The sequence below is a fragment of the Kogia breviceps genome, chromosome 10 (genome assembly GCF_026419965.1).
Source record: "Kogia breviceps isolate mKogBre1 chromosome 10, mKogBre1 haplotype 1, whole genome shotgun sequence".
Taxonomy (NCBI): Eukaryota; Metazoa; Chordata; class Mammalia; order Artiodactyla; family Physeteridae; genus Kogia; species Kogia breviceps.
In genome coordinates, this window is record NC_081319.1 from 90056851 (window position 1) to 90077798 (window position 20948).

General features: G+C 38.5%; 1 protein-coding gene across 3 annotated transcripts; it reads left to right on the plus strand.

Annotated features, from left to right (window-relative positions):
- The first annotated feature begins 4442 nt into the window (after window positions 1-4442).
- Window positions 4443-18118, plus strand: PRL (prolactin). 3 transcript variants are annotated; one of them, XM_067043176.1, is made up of 6 exons: window positions 4443-4453; window positions 7721-7746; window positions 10110-10291; window positions 12095-12202; window positions 15610-15789; window positions 17927-18118. In XM_067043176.1, exons 3-6 carry the CDS (start codon window positions 10136-10138, stop codon window positions 18116-18118), a joined length of 636 nt encoding a protein of 211 aa, XP_066899277.1. In that variant the 5' UTR covers window positions 4443-4453; window positions 7721-7746; window positions 10110-10135. The 3 variants fall into 3 exon arrangements, with proteins under 3 accessions (XP_066899277.1, XP_066899276.1, XP_058933183.2); XM_067043175.1 differs by lacking the exon at window positions 4443-4453 and having other exon boundaries at window positions 7719-7746; window positions 10107-10291; XM_059077200.2 differs by lacking the exon at window positions 4443-4453 and having other exon boundaries at window positions 7719-7746.
- The last annotated feature ends 2830 nt before the right edge of the window (window positions 18119-20948 follow it).

Here is a 20948-nt window from a genome sequence, read left to right on the forward strand (position 1 = left end):
TCAAGGTCACATCCTTATCTCCTCACCAAGACTCACCATCAGCTGCATAAGAAGCTCAGTGGGTACAAGTATGATTATAGAAAGCAAAAAGAAATATTAACGGTATGACAAAAAATCTGGAGCTCCAGTGCCAGTTCTGTCAATAATTACACGTTCAATACCTGTAAAATGAGGTATTTGGTTAGATTTACTCTGTGGTTCCTCTGATCTCAAATACTATGATTTAGGGCTTCCCTGGTGGCGCAGTGGTTGAGAGTCCGCCTGCCGATGCAGGGGACACGGGTTCGTGCCCCAACCCGGGAAGATCCCACATGCTGCTGAGCGGCTGGGCCCGTGAGCCCTGGTCGCCGAGCCTGCGCGCAATGCGAGAGGCCACACAGCAGTGAGAGGCCCGAGTACAAAAACAAACAAACAAAAACTATGATTTAGACAAATTAGAGATTGTTCAGAAGTTACCCTGCAGGATGATTAATCTTCCTAATGGATAAACAGATTGACGCTGAAATGGACATAATCAGGAGAAAATGGAAGAGAAGCTATTATAAATATTCAGGCCAAGATAACCTAGAGAGAGGAGAAAAGACAATTTTATGGATGTTAGAGAGGCAGAACAATTGCAACACACCATACCAACTGGTTGAGTGTGTGTGAGTCAAGGGAGACAAAAGAAAAGGAAACAAACACAGCTCTGAGAGGTTAAGTGTGGGTGACTGAGAAGAGAGTAGGTTAAGAGAAAAGATGAGTAGTTAAAGACTTTCTTTTAGTAAGTCAGCATATCTTGGTTGAAGACATATAGGTTGAAATGTCTAGCAAGTAGATGACAGCTCAGAAGAGAGTCAGGGAAAAAATATAGAGTTTGGATCACCTTTATGGATATGACGGGTAAAGTCCTGACACTGAATATGACAGCCAGTGGGGAGAAGGAGGGTTGAATGCCAGAAAAAAGGTTTGACATTGCAAAGGACTCAGGGAGTTATTTAGATTCAGCAGTTAAATAATCACTGGTGACTAGTAAGGGAAAACAAAACAAAACAAACTGAACTACTTATATATTCTTATTGCCCTGTGTTCTAACTTTTAGGAAATTGTTACATTTTCATTATGGCCAAGTATAACGTCATTTATTGTAGATGTTTCAGAGTTGTTTGAAATACACACATACATATCATCTCCTACTCCTAAGTCTTTGTTAATTTCCCCTAGCATTTTCTTAGCATATGCTTTCTGTTTTGGATCCTATTATTAAATGCATAAAAGATTGTTGATAGCCTTGTCTCCACTGTTGATTGCATACAACAATATCACAAAGGATGGCCTTTTGCTTTAACACTTTTTGCCTTACATTTAAACTTGCCTATTAGTAACTTTACTAATCCAGCAATTTTATTTTTTTATTTTTATTTTTTTGTGGATTAAACAGAAGTTTAATATAAAGAATTATCAGGCTATGATAAAAGAATAAGGAGTTTGGGACTGACATGTACACACTGCTATATTTAAAACAGATAACCAACCAGACCTACTGTATAGCCCAGGGAACGCTGTCCAGCAATTTTAAATAATTTGCTTGCTGTGGGTTTTTTTTATACTTATACTTTAACTTTTCTTAGCCACTTCATTAGACCTCAACATTAGGTTTCTCAACATTGGAGCTACTGACATTTTGGATGCCATACCAGTTTGGTTTGGGGGCTTTTCGTGTGTTGTAGGTTATTTAGCAGCACCTCTGGCCTCTACCCAGTAGAGCATGCCAGGAACACTGCCATGTTCAGTTATAACAATCAGAAATGTCTTCAGACATTGGGAAATGTCCTCTTGCGAGGGGCTCAAAATCAACCGCTAACTTTGTCCTTTGAAAACAACTGTTTCGGATATATCACTTACTTTGTTTTGGAAATATCATCTATTGGGATTTGCCACTTTTAAAGAAATTAAACCTTTTTTTTTTCCTTTAATGAGTAAATTTATCCCATAATGTGTTTGATGTTTGATTCTATTCTGATCTCTAATTTTATATATTTCGTTGCTTATGTTTCCTTTGTTTTCTATCTTTTGATAAACAGAAAATACATTTTGTGTGTGTTTGTGAGTGTGTGTGTGATATTTCCTTTCTTCTGAGAAGCTAAAAGGTTTATAATCTGTTCTCCATTTTCCAGTGGTTGTGATGATAACTTGCACCATCGATTGACATCTTTCTTCTTTGAAAATCACCTTGACTATATCTATTGATTCCCTGCACTGAACCATGAAAAAATTAACATGCTCATACTTCCTTCCATCTCTGACCGACATGCAATTTTGCTAGTTTTTTTTAAAGCTTATTTTGTTGCTCATTTTATTAGAATTAGGGAGAGTCGAGACTGTGTGGTATCCTTATCTCAGAAATCCTCATCAGCACCTTGTACCTTTACTTCCCCCTCGTAGTTTAAAAACATATATATAGATAATATATATACTAGTATATATACTAGTTCATGTCTACCTATCATCTATTTACATAGAGATAAATAGATAGGGAGAAAGTATAAAGTATGTATATACAGATAAACATACTTTATATAGGTATATAAATATATGTGTGTATATAAATATATACATATATAAATGTGTGTATATATATACATACACATATATACTTCTTTGGGTCAACAGAGCATTCCATCAAAGAATTCATTCTTATTTATATTTCAACCCCAAATGATAAAAAAAAAGCTTTGCAAACAATTGTCACTTCAGTTAATCCCTGAATATCAAAGCATGTATTACACTAGCAAGACATGTTGCATTTAGTGAATAAGACAAAAAGATAGAGACAGGTCACAGCTAAGATACTGTAGACAAATTTTTACTAGAAAAATGTATTAGAGGATGATGGGGGAGTGCAGACTGAAACTGGAGGATATTATTTACTGTGAAGAACCAACCCTATTTCCCAATCCGAATTCTTTCAATATATTGAAAAAGATGAACGGAGGAGAAAGGCAGGGGTGATAGTACATCAACACATGTACGGCTCTATGAGTTATTACAATATAAAAATACTTCTCTTGAGATCAGCACAGATTTGTTGCCGTGTCTTCCCACACGTCCTGACTCCTCTTCAAGGTTTCAGCCCCTCCTCTGGGACCCCCATTGTCTCACCACAATGGAACAATTAAAGAATTGAAGCCTGTCAGTTCAGGGAGCCTCAAGGACCCTGGCCTATCGCTATAGGTTTCTGTTCTGCTTGGTGGTGCCCATGCTAATTATAAAATTTAAAATTATCCCTGGAAGAAGACATGGCTCAGAGTCCCACTTCCTATTAGATATTCTCTCTTTCCCTCTCTCACTGGAAGTGGGCATGCTTCAGATCCACTTCCCATTAGACAAGGAGTACACACATACATACAAACACACACACGCACATACACATACATACAAACACACACACGCACATATCGAAACACGAAGAAACTTTCATGTAAGTTATTATCCACCCCACTTAGCATTAGCATACAGCCAAATATTTGACACTTTTACTTGAAAAAATGTAATCTCAAGGAGAGAATCTGTGAAGTCTCTAGACTCATCGTCCTTGGATCTGGCATTGTCTTATATCAGGCATTAAAACTTGTCCAAAGGTACAGATGGTTCAAAACAAACATGTGATAAGAAACTCATAGAATAAGCTAACACAAAGAATTCATGGAACTATGTCGGAGGATATGAATATCCTGTCAGTGAAAAAAAGAAAAAGAAAAAAGGAATTACAGGGGAAATTTCCAAATGCTTACACTAGTGTTTTCTTATTTAAGGAGCAAATGCCCTCAAGACACTGTTGACAGATTAAGAACGTGGGTTCTGGAGTTATTTAGGAAGTTGATGATTTGCAAAGCCCTAGCAAAGAGATAAGCATTGAACTTTGGAGGAAAAAATGTATGTCTTAATACAAATGGAGTTAATGTAAATAATAGGATGCAATCAAATCATTACTTTTGTTTATCCTGAAAACAGTGTAATTCAAGAAAGCCCCATCGTGATTCATCTTGTCTCCAATGTACCCTTTACATTTTCTGATATTTTATATCAAAAAAACAACACAGGGAACTCTACTCAATACTCTGTAATGGTCTGTATGGGAAAAGAACCTAAAAAAGAGTGGGTATATGTATATGTATAACTGATTCACTTTGCTGTACACCTGAAACACAACACCGTAAATCAACTATACTCCAATAAAAATTTTAAAAACAAACAAACAAAAAACACATATCCTAGGAATTCCCTGGGTCCAGTGGTTAGGAGGCCGCGCTTCCAATGCAGGGGGCGCGGGTTCAATCCCCGGTCAGGGAACTAAGATTCCACAAGCCTGGGGGCACAGTCAAAAGAAACAAAAAAACACGATACATATCCTAAGCGATTTTTTTTTTTTAAGTAAGAAATGGATTTATTTAGAGAGAAACACACTCCACAGAGTGTGGGCCATCTCAGAAGGTGAGAGGCCCCAAAATATGGGGTGGTTAGTTTTTATGGGCTGGGTAATTTCATAGGCTAAGGAGTGGGAGGATTATTCCAACTATTTTGGAGAAGCAGCAGGGATTTCCAGGAATTGGGCCACCGCCCCTTTTGGCCTTTTATGGTTGGCCTCAGAACTGTCATGGCATCGGTGGGTGTGTCATTTAGCATGCTAATGTATTACAATGAGCATATTCCAGATTCAACTTCCTATCTGATCTTTTAGTCCAAGTTTTGGAATTTTTAAATCCATAAACACTATGCCTTTAGTCATTTGCAGATTTCACTTTATTAAAGACCATCACTCCACATACAAGTGAAAACATACAGAACAAATATAGCAAAACAGAAACAGACTCACAGATACAGAGAATAAACTAGCGGTTACCAGAGGGGAGGGGGTGGAGGGATGAGCCAAATAGGTGAAGGGGATTCAGAGGTACAAACTCAGAATGTTATTTATTTCAGTTATAAAATAAGTCACAGGGATGTAACGTACAGCACAGGGAATATAGCCAATAATATTATAATAACTTTGTACGGAGCATAACTTAAAAAATGTCTAATCAACTATGTTGTACACCTAAAACTAATTTTGTAAGTCAACTGTACTTCAATCAGAAAATAATAAAAATAAAAAGACAATTCATTACTAATGTAAGTTGAAACATCCTTCTGATCCATTTATTCAGATTTTTAAACCTCTTAATTTCTTTTGCTCTTTAATATTCCCCACTATACCCTGCAGTAGACACCTTTCAAGTTATGTGAATTATTTTAAATATTTTTGCATCATTAAGGACAGAAGAAAAAAATAATATTATTCCAAACTTAAAAATAGATGACCAAAAGAAAATATAAAGAACATACAAGCTCAGTTCCTAATTAGGAATGAAATCCAACTTCATGTTACTTAGTATGAAAAATTAGAGTCATTTAGAAAGGATGGCAAATTTGTTTATTAGTTTCAGGTACTAAAAATATCATGGAGCATTTAACATCATTTGAGCTATTTATTCAGCTACTTGACAGAAATCAATCAGCAGGTTTAATTCTAAACCCTCAGACCAAAAATGGCAAAGAATGAATTTTTGTAAATATTTAGAAACGGACAAGTCCATTCTTAGTGAACTTCTTGACTGCTCTAAATAAAGGGCAGGTTTTCATGAAGAGAAAAATTTGCAGAAGAACGCACACAAACATTAAGGTGGGAAGGGGCTGACACTACAGGAAAGGAAAATAAGACAACTAGGACTTTTTACATAAAGTATGCCTTTTGCGTTATTTAGATATTGCAATATCCCTTTAGCAGGAAACATGGGTCTGTGAAGCAGCAAGAAAGCACACAAGAAATTTTACGGAGAAACACGTTCCTCTTTGGAGTCAAATAAATCAATTGGCCTCCACTGAATAAACACAACTGGTGTTTTCTTAGATTACTCTCTTCCTGGCTATCTACAAAAGTTGCAACACCTTTAAATTTTAAGATTAAGTTGTCAGTTCTTATGGCAGATTTTCCTACCCTTAAATTTCCAGGAGAGGAGGGAAAGGTAGGGCAGCATTAATTTCTCTACCACATGGCACTGCTCTCTTAACAATTCAGACTTCCACTGTCCGGGGGGAAAAAATGGATACCTAGTATGAGCGTATGGAATCCTGACCCAGCTTTAGGTTGATAGAGCCTATATATCATCATACTTGATTCATGTGATTCAAAATCTAGTATTGCCTAACCTAAGGCAATTAGGAAGATAGTTTTTAAGTGACGTTAGTCTTTGTGGAGATTTCTAAGTCCCCATAAGAGCACTTAGATAATGGCTAAAGCATAAATACGGCAGGAGCAACTACAGAAAAAATAATGCCATAGAAAGACTTTTTTTTTTTTAAATTACCTCACCTGTCAATTTACTATGAGAGACATATGGTAAAATTGAAACTAAAGGTCACAGGCTGCTTTAGATGCGTGGACTTAAAAATTAGAGAATGTCGTCAACAACTTAGTTCGTATTCATGACAATCATTTCATTCAGGAAATCTCTAAAAGGCAAGTGGAACTTTTGAGCCCATGAAAGATGAATTTTTGTCACCTTGGCTCCAGAGTAGCTCGAGGTCAGAGAAATAAAGCCACCATAAGTTAGTAACAGTTTGTCCACCCCTATCCTTGAAAGCGGACATGACTGTCTAGAATTTTGTTTTACTGCCTTATATACCAGGCTGTGTGTATGTGTGTGTGTGTATGTGTCTCTGTGTGTGTGTGTGTGTGTGTGTGTGTGTGTGTGTGTGTGTGTGTGTGTGTGTGTTTGCCCTTGAAAATCACTTCCCCGGAATAAACCCCCTAAGGTCGGGGTGACTTTTTCCTTCATCTTAGAAGAGGAGGCAACGTGTGTTAAAGGATTCATTTTCCAGCCTTCTTCACATCCCTCCTGATCCCTCTTGAAACGACAATCCTTTCAGCATCTAACTTGACTAATTACTTCTTCTATATCCTTGACATTTAATATCTCCAATCCTCTGTTTTTCAATCTGTAAACTGGGGATGAAAATATAACTTTACCTAAATGTTAAAATCAAAAGAGATAAATGAAAATGTACACTTTACCACAGAGGTATGTCATTTTTAAAAGGAAAAAACAGAATGTGTAAAAATCAAGAAAAAATGAGGGAAATGTATTGAGTATAACAGGAACTGAAAATCTTACTCATCCTTATTCCATATTTCTTGGTATTTAGTGTGTAAGTTTTGAAATTTTGACTTCACCCAGCAATTCTGAATGAAAAAAAAAAAAAACCTTTGATAATACATGTGACACCTTAGTGAAAGACAATGCTATATTCAAGAAACTGCAGAGAAATAAAGGTAAATGTTAAAGTAAATGACTGCTATAATTTTACAGGTCCTCTAACCCAAACTAGTCTCCAGATCTCACCTTCATTATCTCTCTCATTTCCTTTTGGTCTAATTAATCAAAATCCTTCCTAGATGTTCATTTCTGGCCAGTATGTCTTCCTGAATATGAATAAGAAATGGAATACCATTTGATGTTTGAAATTATGGGGGTAATCTCGATGACGGAAATAGATGACTGGCAAAAGGGAAGGGAATGCCTGATTAAATATATTCATGAAGGTGTCAAAGGCTTATAAAGCCAATATCTGGGAAAGAGAAAGCTGTAGGACTACCAGATCTTCTCTGGTGAAGTGTGATTTTCGAAATCATCACCACCATGGACAACAAAGGTTCATCACAGAAAGGTATGTGCAGCAACTCGTGGAGCTGCTAGCTTTATCAACACTCCTGTGGCGGCATTAATTTGAAATTGTAGCTAATATTCTCTTCGTCAGAGGTCTCAGGATTACAGAGTTTAGAAGAGCTATCTAATCACTACTCTAGAAATCAAATGTATAAGGGACTAGGACAGTGGTTCTCCAATGGGGGAATGTCTTCCAGGGACATTTGGTTAATGTCTGGAGATGTTTTTGGTTGTCTTAATTAAAGGCAGGGGCGCTACTGGTCTCTAGTGGGTAGAGGTCAGAGGTGTTGCTAAATATACTACAATACACAAGACAGCCCCCAGAACAAGGAATGATCCAGCTCAAAATGTCAATCAGCCGAAGGGGAGAAACCCTGGACTGGAATAAGACCAAAAGTGTCTCTGAGTCCAAGTCATCACAACTCCAGAAGGTAGAAACAAACATTTTCCAGTTCCTAGGCCTCTTATGTGGTTTGGCCAAGATGAGTCAGCCTGGTGAAACTTTTAACTCTGAAGCCATAATATAGACAATGATAGCAGATAGCAGAGTCGTCTCCTACAATACTTTGTCAACTGGGTTTAAGCCAAATGACATTATACAAGAAAAAAACAGGCTAGTAATAACTAATCGCCTTTACTTTCTTGGTTGACATTTGCAAGAAAAAGAAATTGCAAGACAAGGAAATTAGTAACAAAATTTATTTCATGAAACAACAAAAACATTTATCTCTTTTACCTCATCTTAGACTATGAAAATCCTTCAGATGATAAAGGGACAGACAAATGTAGTCAGAGTTAAAGAATATCTATCCAGTTATGAATTTCCTAGAACCAAGACTATTCCAATGCCTCTACCTGCAAAGCACTTTTTATTTATACTTGTAGATAAAACATCTAATCGGCTATGTTACATGACTGTAATGTACCTAAAATATACTCTTAGGAAACATGTTTTTGAAAAATTTAAAGTCTGTTACATGAATCATCTCACAACATTAATATTTTTTATTCTGCAGCTAAAAGGTTGTTTAGCTACATTCTATACTAAATATCCTTTTATATATTTTCAGGTATTTGGGGTTAGGTATTTTTTCACCATAAATCTTTAGCACTTGCCTAGTTTTATCTTGGACACTTCCGGTTACATTTATTGAAGATTCCATAGCAAATGAGTTTTCTGATAAACACATTTTTATATTTTATATTCTTTATATTCTTTTGGAGTAGTTTGAAGTTAAAAGTGAGTTTAATATATTGTTTCTTTCCTTTTGGAAGTGTAAATTATTGATATGTTAGTGGTTCTTATTTGTCCATTTTCTGAGATAGTCAATTGGTGACTAAATCATCTCTGATAATTGTCAAATAGTTTAAAAGTGAGTGTTTTATAGACAGAGCAGAACAAATGGATAAAATCAACTTTCTAGGTTCACTATTGCCATGCAATCAAAGTACTTTTCTCTCCTAGTAATGGCGATGACTTCTGCTAACTCTGAGTCATCACAGCTACCAATGTGGTCCCTGTTACACAGGCCTGTTACACAGACCGAGAGCCCACACGCGTGTGTGATGTGACATGAGGAAGTGAAAAGATGACAGTATTGGCACCCAGCCTCCTCCATCTGCTAATAATGGGACTCGGGGAAGGTTACTTACCCTCTCTAAGTCTTCTTGTTTCATTAATATAATTTGAAGAAAATGAAAGTCAAGGCTATCTCACAGGGTTATTGTGAAACACAAATTTAAAAAAATTTTTAAAGCTTTGGGCAAAGAATCAAGGAAATGCATGGAGTTATTAAGGTGAGTTAGCAGATCCAGCCTACAGTATCCTTTTTATCTTAGAATTCTCTTTGTACTCAATATTAGCAATCAATCAGTCATGGGTTTATTATTATCAGGCACGACAGTAAACCAGAAAGATCAACTGTGCTATTCTTGCCATTTCAGAGTCTAGAATGCAAGCATTCGTCAACATAGAGTTAAAAAAAATTACAAACTCCTAGAGAGCCTGGCTGCTGAGAATCTGCAGAAAGTTCCAAGACATTAAACTATCTTAAGAGAATGACCTAAACACTCCGGCTCAGAATTAATTTCAGCTCCAAATGTTTGCAAAGCACGGAAGCACTTCTGGGAGCAATACAAAAATGCAGGGAGTAACCAACTTCTCAAACTACCTATCTGTGCAAATAGGATTATACATCTAAATTTACACAGTGGAAGGTGTTGATTCTTTCCCACCCCAGCTATTTCAGTACCAAATCATGCAGAGGGCAATGGGGAGAGATAAGGCTTCCCTTGACAGGATGGCTTTTGATAACCTCAGGTGAATAGATCAGCTCAGAGTGGCTCATTGTTTTATTTAAGCAGGGTCACTCCTGCTCCTGCTGTTGCTGATGTCAAATCTGCTCTTGTGCAAGAGCGTGGCCTCCCTTCCCATCTGTCCCAGCGGGGCTGTCAACTGCCAGGTGTCCCTTCGAGACCTGTTTGACCGCGCAGTCATCCTGTCCCACTACATCCATAACCTCTCCTCAGAAATGTTCAACGAATTTGTAAGTACTTCACTTCATGCTTCTTTCCAGAAAGAACCTTCACGTAAGTGACTGGGCTAAACCACGCTTGAAACAAGCAAGCTGCACCAGCCAAATTTCAACTAATACACTTTCTAGGTGAAAGAAGGCATCAGCTCATAAGATGTAGAAGAAAGGGTCAGTTTCACGAAATCTTGAAGATTCTTAAAGAGTGTTATAATTTTTTTTCAATTTCCTTTACTTCATTTTATTTTTTTAATTTCCAAAATAAATTTTAAAGCACCTATCTATATTAGCCAGCTTGGAGTGCCATAACAGAATACCATAGACTAGGTGGATTAAACAGCAGAAATTTATTTCCTCACAGTTCTGGGGGCTGGAAGTCCCAGATCAGGGTGCCAGCACGGTCAGGTTCTTGTAAGGGCCTCTCTCTTCCCAATCTGGCTCCTCCATGTGTCCTCACATGGTAAGCGGGGGAGAAAGAGACAGAGATACAGAGAAAACAAGAAAACTCGCTTATAAAGACACTAATCACATTGGATCAGGGTTCTAGCCTATGAGCTCATTTAACCTGAATTACCTTCATAAAGGTCCTTCTCCAAACACAGTACATTGAGGGTTGGGGCTTCAACACAGGAATCTGGGGGAGACACAAACCTTCAGTCCATAACAGCACCTGACCTAAAGCACTTTTAGGTGGGGCTGAGGAAAAGGAAGTATGTTGACTTTTTTGTCCTTAAGTGTCTCTCTGGGCATTCTTTACCTAGCACACAGTAGATACCTGATAAATGAGAACTGCACTGCAGTGAATTAGGTGGATTGAACACGGTAAATGAAGCTGAATCCATGTCAGGAAAACAAAGAATGATAGTTTTTTAAATGCTAAAAATTATTGTTCTAAGATTTGCAGTGAACAGGTTTAGAACCAACTAGAAGGGTTGGTTTAGAACTGGAAACAATTATTCTCTTTCTGATGAAGATGCTTTGAAAGTTGTATGTTAACTCCTTTAGGACAATCAAGGAGCACATAGTAGAGCCAACAGCTGATAAAAAATGGTATTCAATGTTTGTATTAAATTCATGTAGTTCTTTTTACTCACCAGTTTCTCTTTCATTCTCCATTTTTAACTGGCCACCTTTTTTCCAAATCTTACAAATAATCCCTTTAAATGTTCACAAGTTTTACTAAAGATTAGTTTTTCTCTCTCAATGTGTTAGCTAGTTTTTTCTATTCTTATTCTCAGTCCATTGCTTAGTATTTCCTAGAATTTTATGCCACGTTTTTCTGACTTACCATTTTGTCACCATCAACAAAAGTGTAGTCTGCATCTATGAGGAACACTAAGCTATAGGCATGTGGATTCAGAGATTAGTCAAAGACAAGTTATCATTCTATAACTCCTGTTAAGGAAGTATATTGGTTCCAACCCACAGTGAACAAGAGATTAAATGGCTAAATACAGGTACATATGCACTATATTTGGTTCAAATACTTTTTAAAAAGATGATACTTAATAAAACATTTAATATTTCATATTTGGGGTATTTTTAGTGTTTGCTCTCCAGATAAGAACTTGTGGGAAGGGTGAAATTAAACAGGGGAATAGCAAAGGGAAGAGCATGGAATTTAGAAAAGTTAGAGGAAAAAAACTTTTTATAGAGATAATGGAAAGAAAAAGTAGGAAAAAGAATGACTTTCAACTTTTACGTGGCTTTCATTAAAAAAATTATACATCTATCAAATGTGTTACTATTCTAGTAATGGGTTCATTTATTCAATGCCCAAAGAACACTAACTCAGTAAATCTGCTTGATCACTTCCAGGATAAACGGTATGCCCAGGGCAGAGGGTTCATTACCAAGGCTATCAACAGCTGCCACACCTCCTCCCTCTCCACCCCTGAAGACAAAGAACAAGCCCAACAGGTCCATGTGAGTCTTTTATCCGGGTTTTTCACCTAAACAAATGAGATAGTCCACGGGTGTTACCAGGCTTCAGATTATTGGAAGTAATGGTGACCGCACATGCAAAGAAAGGTGGAGGAAGAGCAAGCTATGGAAGAGAAATTACATTCTGCACTTGATGAAGTATGAGTAAAATCAAGTGCTGACTAAAGATTTATAGCAGCAAAATAAATGATCTATAAATTGTCCATGCAGACAACATTACTTCAACCAATGCATCAGACCTAGGATTGCATATATTTTACTACACGAAAGCATGAACTGAATGGGACTTCCATGTGTAAAATATTAAATTTGCAAAATTCATGGGTACGTAAGAAACGCAAACCCGGTTGATGTAATTCCCATTACTAGTGACTCTTACATGGGCAGCATTTACCATGACGGACCACTGTACCATTCGAGCCATTGCTTCTGACTTTCAAGGCTCTCCTGATTCTGCTTCTACTTCTCTGACATCTACTTCATCCTTCACTGACTCCTCTGTCACCTCTTATTCTTAATTACAGGTGTCTCCCCAAATCAGGTCCTATAAAAGGGTTTGCTTCTCATGACCGCAATTATTGCCTCTGTTGTGATGACAACAAAGTCTATATATCAAGCCCTGTTCATTTATCCCAGCTCCATTTTTTTTTATCATCATAATCTCCCCCTTCTGATTCCCTGCCCGAACCACAGTCCTCACATGACCTTAAATACTTTCACATATATCGCCCCTTAAACACCATCTGTTCTCTCTCTACAACTTGGTTAATGATACCAGCATTCTTTCAGTCTACTAAGTTCATTAATAACGATGATGATAAAATGAAGGAAGAAGGTGAAGAAGGAGGAGGAGGAATTTTTTTATAAATTTAAAATTTACTGAGAGCTACTACATCACCATACATTTTACAAAGCACTTTATGTGCGTTCCTATATTCAGTCGTCACAAAAAATCCTATAACACAGGTACTGTTATTACACTTCCTGAGATAAGGAAACCGAGGCTCAGAGAAGTTATGGAATTTGCACCTGTCACACAGCTAGGAAGCAGTGGGTCTGGGTTTCAGCCAACTCAGAGCTCTCACTTTTAATCACTGAGCTACAATGGCCCAGTGCCTCTGTGCCACTCACCATACAGCCTGTATTTCTTTACAACTCCTTCTCTCACATGCTAGTCATGCTTCCACTGCAATGTCTATTTGATTCTTCTCCACTCTTCATTTCCTTTACCAGCAGATTAGTGCATGGACATCAAGAAAGTAAGCATTTTAAATCAGAGATGCTCAGCCCCTTGGAGTTTCATGCCTGATCCTGGTAGTAGTAAACTAGGGGGCACCACCCTCCATTGTGAATCCCATTGATGCTGTTACTAAAGACAGTACTGTGCCATTTTCTGCATCTACACATGTCAACAAAATAGACTGCTCTGATAGCAGCATGGGGGTTGGTGCTGGGAGAGATTAAGGAAAGCATGTTTTAAAATGCCATGTCTTCTCCATTGTCTCTCTGTTCCAATATCATAAAATAAAATTACCAATCAAAAAATGAATATATTAATACATGATCTGATTCATTAATACAAATGAATCTTTGGGTGAAAATGATGTGGGCATGGGTGGAATCTGTCTTTCCTGGGTAGATACTCCAGGCACATACTGAGTTCCAACAAAATACTTAGGTTTCTTTCCCTGGACAAGCAAAGTATTCAAATATAAAGAACTCACTGTGTAGATGGTCGAATTTCCGAGGGAAAAACAAAATTCTTTATGTTATAAATTAGAACTTATTAGAAGAATTAGTTATTTACATAAGGCAGACCCAGAGATAAACCCATGCACCTATGGTCAACTAATCTATGACAAAGGAGGCAAAGATATACAATGGAGAAAAGACAGTCTCTTCCATAAGTGGTGCTGGGAAAACTGGACAGCTACATGTAAAAGAATGAAATTAGAACACTCCCTAACACCGTACACAAAAAATAAACTCAAAATGGATTAGATACCTAAATGTAAGACTGGACACTATAAAATTCTTAGAGGAAAACATAGGAACAACAACACTCTTTGACATAAATCACAGCAAGATCTTTTTTGATCCACCTCCTAGAGTAATGGAAATAAAAACAAAAATAAACACATGGGACCTAATGAAACTTAAAAGCTTTTGCAAAGTAAAGGAAACTACAAACAAGATGAAAAGATAACCCTCAGAATGGGAGAAAATATTTGCAAATGAATCAACAAAGGATTAATCTCCAAAACATAAACAGCTCATGCAGCTCAATATTTTAAAAAAAAACAAACAACCCAATCAAAAAATGGGCAGAAGACCTAAATAGACATTTCTCCCAAGAAGACATACAGATGGCCAAGAGGCACATAAAAAGCTGCTCAACGTCACTAACTATTAGAGAAATGCAAATCAAAACTACAATGAGGTATCACTTCACACCAGTTAGAATGGGCATCATCAGAAAATCTACAAACAACAAATGCTGGAGAGGGTGTGGAGAAAAGGGAACCCTCTTGCACTGCTGGTGGGAATGTAAACTGATACAGCCACTATGGAGAACAGTATGGAGGTTCCTTAAAAACTAAAAATAGAATTACCATATGATCCAGCAATTGCACTACTGGGCATATACCCAGAGAAAACCGTAACTCAAAAAGACACATGCACCCCAATGTTCATTGCAGCACTATTTACAATAGCCAGGTCACAGAAGCAACCTAAATGCCCATCGACAAGACGAATGGATAAAGAAGATGTGATACATATATACAATGGAACATTACCCAGCCATAAAAAGGAACGAAATTGGGTCATTTGTAGAGATGTGGATGGATCTAGAGACTGTCCTACAGAGTGAAGTAAGTCAGAAAGAGAAAAACAAATATCGTATATTAAGGCATATATGTGGAACCTAGAAAAAAACGGTACAGATGAACCAGTTTGCAGGGTAGAAATAGAGACACAGATGTAGAGAACAAACATATGGACACCAAGGGGGGAAAGTGGCGGGGGGGTTGGGGGGCTGGGGGGATGAATTGGGGGATTGAGATTGACATACACACAGTAATATGTATAAAATAGATAACTAATTAAGAACCTGCTGTATAAAAAAATAAATTAAATAAAATTCAAAAAACTAAGTAAAACTAAAAGCATTGAAAACAAATAAGCCAGATTTTTTTAGATTTTAGCAAAACGTAAACAAATAGCTTACATTTTATACTTTTACTACTTTTACCACCTTCAAAAAATGTTGTACATACACAGGAATAACAAAGAGTTTTTTAGGTCAGCCTCTCTGCACAAAAATCACATGTGACTAAACCCACTGTCTTGTGCTGATTCTAATGAAATTGCTTCCTATGGTCGCTTAGCATGAAGTCCTTCTGAGCATGATCCTTGGAGTGCTGCGCTCCTGGAATGACCCTCTGTACCACCTGGTCACGGAGGTGCGGGGTATGCAAGAAGCCCCAGATGCTATCCTATCAAGAGCCATAGAGATTGAGGAACAGAACAAACGACTTCTAGAAGGCATGGAGAAGATAGTTGGCCAGGTGAGCTGCCTTTTGAAGGCTTCCTTGGTTTTCTCATGAATGAAAGAAGTGACCTCTGTACTGAGGAATGAGTTTTGAAATATCTCACCTTGTAAGAACAAAGATGCAGGCCTTCTATATTCTAGACTGCTATTAAATAAAGCAAGAGCTTAGTCATTCATCATACTGATAGATTCTATTGAAAGTGAAGCAGAATTCGACTGCGATTTTTGACAGGTGCAGCCTTCCCTGCATTGCACACAATTCTACCAAAAGCTTGCCTTTTCCTGGGCACAGGTGGTTGAAATATTTTCAAGGGTAAGAGAACTAGAGAACAGAATTTGCAAAATAAATGTTTTCTGCAACGTATCCCAGGACATCTGCTACTGAAATTCTGCTTGTATTCTTTCTCAGTCCTCCTCAAACCAAAGGATGAGAGTGGGAAGAAAAGAGAAAGTCAAAACCCGATTGGATGGTGTTTCTCCCCACTCCTCCGTGCTCTGCTGGAGATATCTGTCAGGGAAGGAAGGAGACTGAAAAGAGGAGGCCACAGCATGAATGCTGTCCCACAAGCACTAGATTTCAGTGGGTCACAAAAGATGGAGATGCTCCTTTTCTGGAATGTTTGTTTATTTTATAATTTACACAAAGTTTTCCCATCCTAAATTTTTTGGAGGATGGGAAAAAAAATTGGGGGGGGGCTCCAAAATAAAAACTCTAATCATTGCATTTAATCTCCCCAAATAATTTATGGTATTTAGATTGATATATACAATATAAATCTCCACTTAGATGGGATAATTTCAACATTAGGGAGGGAACATCTAAGCAGCTTCCTGAAGTTCTCAGAAATAATATAGAATCTAAATAAAAATATGATTATAGACATAATAATAGGAGCAATTTTATATTTCTCTTATTGTGTACAAAGTACAAAGTACATGTTAATCCTGTGACATTTTTGTCATTTTCAGGGGAGAAGACTATATCCGTCACAAATACAAAAAGCACATTTTAACCCTGGGACATATGAAATAAACACCTAGATTTGCAGGTTATTTTCCTCATGCCTGTGGGCCTATTTTCTGAGGTCACTAATTTGTTCTATAATACTTCATTTTGTTCTTTTTAACCGCTTACTTATTTATTCTTATTCATATCATTGCCCTCTGCACAGTAAATTTTGTCTTAGGGCTCAAGCACCAAAATAAAAAATAAAAAGCAAGGCAACACACACAAACTTTAAATTCCAGCAAGGAATCCCAGGTTTAAAAAATAGTCTTACTCTGCAGCCCACGTTTATACCTAGAAGCTCTCCTTTTAACTAGATGACATCCCTAGTTGCCAAGCTGGTTACTTGGTCTCTTGGTTCTCTGAGGATCCCCAGCCCACGGAGGGTAATCAAGCATGAAGATGCGCGGTGCTCAGGCGCTCAGTGTCCTTTTGTCATCACAGTCGTGCTCCCCACCCTACCACCCACCTCTCACCACTGAGGGGTTGCTGTCAGCACCCCCTTTTTATAGGCGGTTTTCCCAGCACCTCCCACTTAAGAGACGTCAACAGAGAGCAGGTATTTCTCCTAGACATCAGGGGGTTATCTGTCCTGCATGGAACATGAATACCTCCTGACTATTTCAGAAGGACTTGTCAGCCACAGCCATCACTAGATCATCTGCCCCTTAAACCATCGAGTACAATCCTCATCGTTTCTAAGGTCTTTAAACACATGCTCTACGGAGAAGAGAATCAGTTCAAAGCGGGGAAAAGATAAATGTAATGACGGTGACCTTCAGAAGAAATAAAGTAAAAAGTACATTTCAGAGAACAGATTCAGGACACGAAACAGTTCAAGTGACACAACTGTGTCCCTCGATCACATCCATGTGAATATTCAAACAGCAGCTTTGTTTCTCCATCGTTTTACTCCTGTACAAATATCCTTAATCTGTGATCACATATATGTAAGGAAACTTACACTTGAGTTCTGCTTCTAGCTCGTAAATTACTAAGAGGTTTCTAATACGCTGGCTCCAAAACATATGTCTACAGAGTTTTATATTCATGTGTCCTCCCCAAAACTTAATTTGATAATTAGAAGGAACGAAGATAAGCAAATACTAATAAAACTCATAATAAGTCATTATCTTTGGGTGCTTAGGTTCATCCTGGAGTCAAGGAGAATGAGGTCTACTCCGTGTGGTCGGGACTTCCATCCCTGCAGATGGCTGATGAAGATACGCGCCTTTTTGCTTTTTATAACCTGCTCCACTGCCTACGCAGGGATTCACATAAGATTGACAGTTATCTCAAGCTCCTGAAGTGCCGAATCATCTACGACAGCAACTGCTAAGCCCACGTCCATTCCATTCATTTCTGAGATGGTTCTAAATGATCCATCCCATAGCAGGTCTTCTTTTAGTTTTATAGCTTTTTAATGCATGCTTGGGTGTAATGGGTCTCATCTTAAAAAATAAAAACAGACTCCACAGAGATGTCAAAATCTAAGAAGGCAATTTGTCAAAGTCTCTTATCTTCATTTAACAGAAAATCAAAAGAAAATCCATCCCTACCGTTGAGAGAAGTTCCTATTAAAATCTGTCACAAATAGCAGAAGCTGGCATTACAAAGACCATTAACAGCTTACTTTAGCATCACAGCAAATTATTCTGGGTCAGGTTATTAGAATCAAAGAATGAGATAATTATTAATCGTGCTGGTCATGCTACCGAGAAGACTGAATTCTCGGGATTCTTTATGAAAACCCAGCCACGTACTGTCAGCCAATTTTCACAGTGTTACAACAGACATTAAGTGCTATGAAACTGTAATGTACCCAAATAGCGTGAGGTTTACCTAACTGTCTAAAAATTATTAGGATACCGTCTTCGTCCTTCTGGGCCGCCATAACAAAATATCATAGATTTGTAAACAACAGAAATCGATTTCCACGGCGTGGTCAGGCGGGGCCCTCTTCCGGTCGCACGCTTCTTACTGGATCCTCACCTGGCAGGAGGGACTGGGGAGCTCTCCTGTATATAAAAGCACTAAGCTCATTCATGAGGCTCCATCCTTATAACTGAATCACCTCCCAAAGGCCCCACCCATGAACACCATCACCATTGGGAGTTAGGATTCCAACATATGAAATTTCTGGGGGACACAAAGGTTGAGGCCATAGCAGATACAAGCGTGAACCGGCTTCACCCTCCTCCACTGGCCGTCTTCAGCCACGCTTCAACTGCGTCTCCACCTCCTTGGCATCACCTTGCACACATTCCACACGTTCTGGTCACACTGGGTTTAACAAGTTCAGTCCGGTCAAGTTTCAACTCCACCTCATATTCAGCCTATTTAATGTTTCCCCCTCCCCTACTGAGGCCCAGGGGACCTACCAGGGAAAGCAGATAGGACCGTTTCTGCAAGGATTCTTCTCCCTTACTCTCTGGATCTTCATTCGTCTGGCCATGTTGGAAGGGGGTAGAGGATGACGAGATGGAAAGCCTGTGACATCACGGACTTACGCGGTGCCACTGTAGCTGTCCCACGGCCAAGAGGGACTGATCTGGAATTCCCCTGAGTGACACGTGTCTCTCTTGTGGGGCACCCCTGTGATTTTCCAGGACATCTGCAAGTTGGGGATGCCCCACTGCAGAGTTGTTTCTTTTTTTAACCGAGGGAAATGTTCCGGCACCCCACAGCTCAGCCACCTGCAGTATTCTCCACAGTCTGTCTGTTTCCCTCACTCCGCAAGCACCCTACTGGAGAAAATCAATTGGCTTAAGGTCAGCTGCCTTACTGTCTGACCCATAGGAAACCCATGCATCATAGACACTCCAAACAACTGAATGGAAATAATACGGGTGTGCATCTGACCCCATCCTGGGGTCTCTGGACAAGTCTCCACCTGGTGAACACAGAGTAGGTTAGAAAGTTGGATTCATAGACAGACATTAACCTGAGTGAGATACCATTCTTTCCTCCTTCCAGAACGATGAGTAACTATCTTTGTCAATAATTAGGTAGTTGGCCTTACAAACATTCCCTACTAGGTGCCTGAATTGCAAAACCCTCCTCATAGACTTAGTTTCTAGTGAGACTGGAGAGACATGACTGGATTAGGGTAGCTCAGCTTGTTCAACTGCCTCAAAACAACCTGGAATGAGGGCCAATCTCGTTGCCAGCTCTCCTGGCGGTGGTGTCGCCAGGCTGGTTTTGCGGCATCTTTATGGCTTTAGCAGGAATTCTTAGACAGCAGTCAATGGGAAATATTTCATCCAACATCCTGGTAGAGATGAAATAAAAAAGGTAGAAGGGAAGGAGAATGAAGAGGAGTGAAAGAAGAAGAAGATGGAAGGAAGGAAATACAGAAGAGGGAAAGTGAGTAAAAGACGGGTAGTGAAGGATGAGATGCTATTAGAATACTGTATTTGGTGAAGACCCAAATATATATCTTTAATTTTTATACCCTAAGAGCAAATATCACCTCATATTCTCCTTTTACTTCTATTTCCTCTTCTCTCCTTTTTTTTCTGAAATTGTCCTTTGTATGAGGAGTATTCTTTTGCTGCTACTAATTGAGTTGCCATAGTTCTAGAGATGAACAAAACTGGGCACCTCTTCAGATCAGAACTCAAGGCAATTTTCTTCTGTCATGCAAAGAAACTTTTCATACACGTATAGGGACACAGTCCATCAAAACCAACCTCTTCCCTCATAGCCAGGGTTATTTTTGTCTGAATCCTGCTCCTGCCTCTAGCTGTGATGACCCAAACCTTTCAGAACACAACAGAATACTCTACCCCAAACCAATCTATCAATCTCTCCCTTTGTTCCTGCATGCATGCAAAATGTCAGCTTTCTCGTATTTCCGCTTTCTTCTTTCAAAAGGCAGAAGGCTATGGGAAAAACACGTATGCACTTTCTTTCTAAGTCATTCATTGCTGCAAACATCTAATTCTATTGTGTTACCCACTTAACTTTCTTCTTTCAATGTCTAGATATTTCCAACAGAGAGGATGGTATTTATCAGAGGGGAAATTTGGCAATAAGGGCGACAAGGCAATTGTATGAAACATACATTCACCGCTAGCCCACACACATCTTCACGTATTCTTCTCTTAAAACGTTTATTCCAAGCACAAATTTAAGGCTGTAGATAAACAACAGAGGAGGTGATATTG

What these genes read in the sequence shown, in the direction of transcription:
- PRL (XM_067043175.1), top strand. Translation starts at nt 7,719, where the DNA reads ATGGACAACAAAGGTTCATCACAGAAAG. An exon ending in CAGAAATGTTCAACGAATTT is followed by an intron (nt 10,292 to 12,094) that starts GTAAGTACTTCA and finishes GATCACTTCCAG; the next exon opens with GATAAACGGTATGCCCAGGG. An exon ending in TGGAGAAGATAGTTGGCCAG is followed by an intron (nt 15,790 to 17,926) that starts GTGAGCTGCCTT and finishes TTGGGTGCTTAG; the next exon opens with GTTCATCCTGGAGTCAAGGA.